This window comes from Apaloderma vittatum, unplaced genomic scaffold (assembly GCF_000703405.1).
Source record: "Apaloderma vittatum isolate BGI_N311 unplaced genomic scaffold, ASM70340v1 scaffold27792, whole genome shotgun sequence".
NCBI classification, from domain to species: Eukaryota; Metazoa; Chordata; class Aves; order Trogoniformes; family Trogonidae; genus Apaloderma; species Apaloderma vittatum.
This window is the reverse complement of record NW_009702340.1, coordinates 28,534-29,995: the sequence shown is the minus strand read 5'-3', so window position 1 is coordinate 29,995 and position 1,462 is coordinate 28,534. Positions and strand designations below refer to the sequence as shown.

General features: G+C 41.9%; 1 protein-coding gene across 1 annotated transcript in view; it reads left to right on the top strand.

Annotated features, from left to right (window-relative positions):
* Positions 1–1,462, top strand: part of ADAM22 (ADAM metallopeptidase domain 22) — a 40,714-nt gene that overhangs the window by 15,369 nt on the left and 23,883 nt on the right. The window contains exon 10 of the mRNA XM_009864243.1: positions 1,354–1,405. Coding sequence (XP_009862545.1) covers positions 1,354–1,405 — 52 coding nt within the window. The remainder of the gene's footprint in view (positions 1–1,353; positions 1,406–1,462) is intronic.

The following is a 1,462-nucleotide window of genomic DNA, read 5'->3' as shown; positions in this document are numbered from 1 at the left end:
GGACACGATTGGCTTCCTGGGCTGCAAGTGCACACTGGTGGCTCATGTTGAGCTTCTCGTCCACTAGCACCCCCAAGTCCTTTTCTTCAGGGCTGCTCTCAAGCCAATCACTGCCCAGTCTATAGCGGTGCCTGGGATTGCCCCTATTTACCTGCAATGCTTTAATTCAGATCTCTGCCTCCCTGCAACAAGCACCTCACCCTCTCTGCTTCCATGTTACATGAAGTCCAGCTTGATATGGTTAGAATAATACAGTTTTGAAACAATTTAGGTGATTAAATGGATTGCTTAGTTGTTGGATCATGTGTACTTATATGGCTTACATTTGAAAAAAATACACTACTATATTGAGTAATAGAACTCAGGTGAATTTTGTTTTCAGGAATTGTAAAGGCAGTATATAATGCAGAGATACATCTGCATGTCAAATTTTTGCAGCTTACGTAATTTTATTTTGAAAAATATTCAGAAATGTTAGATGGATGCTCTACGCTACCGACATGTTCAGTATTCATTTTCCAGCTGCATATTATTAACCTGCTGTAGGGGCAGGGGAAAAGTGGAAATGGTAATAGTGGTGATTTTCTTACAGCTGAGCAGAGAGGCGGGACAGTGTTTTGGTGGGGAGGGAGCAGAATGCAACTTTTGGACAGGCTCTTTTTAATTGCACTTTTGAAATGGAAGCAATAAACTGATGTTCACACATTACAGTAGGGCAAATTGCAGAAAGAGAAATTATACGTGCGAAGCATATGTACAGAAAGAGACAGAGGACACAGTTCTGAAAGAGGAGGGCTGGGACCAGAGCAAAGCAGCCTGACAGGGCAGGAGAGGGGCTGCCCTCTGCCTGCTGGGGAGTTGTGCGGGGCAGGGAGGGAGAGCAGAGGGAGAAGCTGGTAGATCCTGCTGTACTGCCTTGTCTTCTCTGGCCATTTTATGCATCTTTTTTCAAGTGAAGATTTCCCCAGTCACATTTAGCATGGTCCAAGAAAACAAAAACTAGAAGGGTTAAAATGATTCTTTTTTTTTTTTACTCTGAAAATGTGGGAATCATATATCATGACACATGAGAAGGCAGGAGAGCTGCCTCAGGATTTGCAAGGGCTGGATGCTGACACCGCACTTTCCCCTAACTTCATTTTAGGAGAAGGAAAGAAAAACAGGACATACTTTTAAAGAAAGTGTGCCAGCATGCACTGATATACTTAAACTAAGATGTGCAATAAACCAGAAAATTATTCTTTTTAACTTATATTTAAATATGACATGGAATTGATTACAGTGTGGTGTTTGTTATAAGAAACGTAGTATTTTGGACTCAAGATGCAACTTTTCTTTTTTTGTTGTTGTCAGGCGAGTGTAAGTGTGAAGACACGTGGTCTGGATGCATAATGGGAGACACAGGGTAAGGCATTTCACTAGGGGAAGGTCATGTCCTTCATACAATGACATAAGGGAAAGA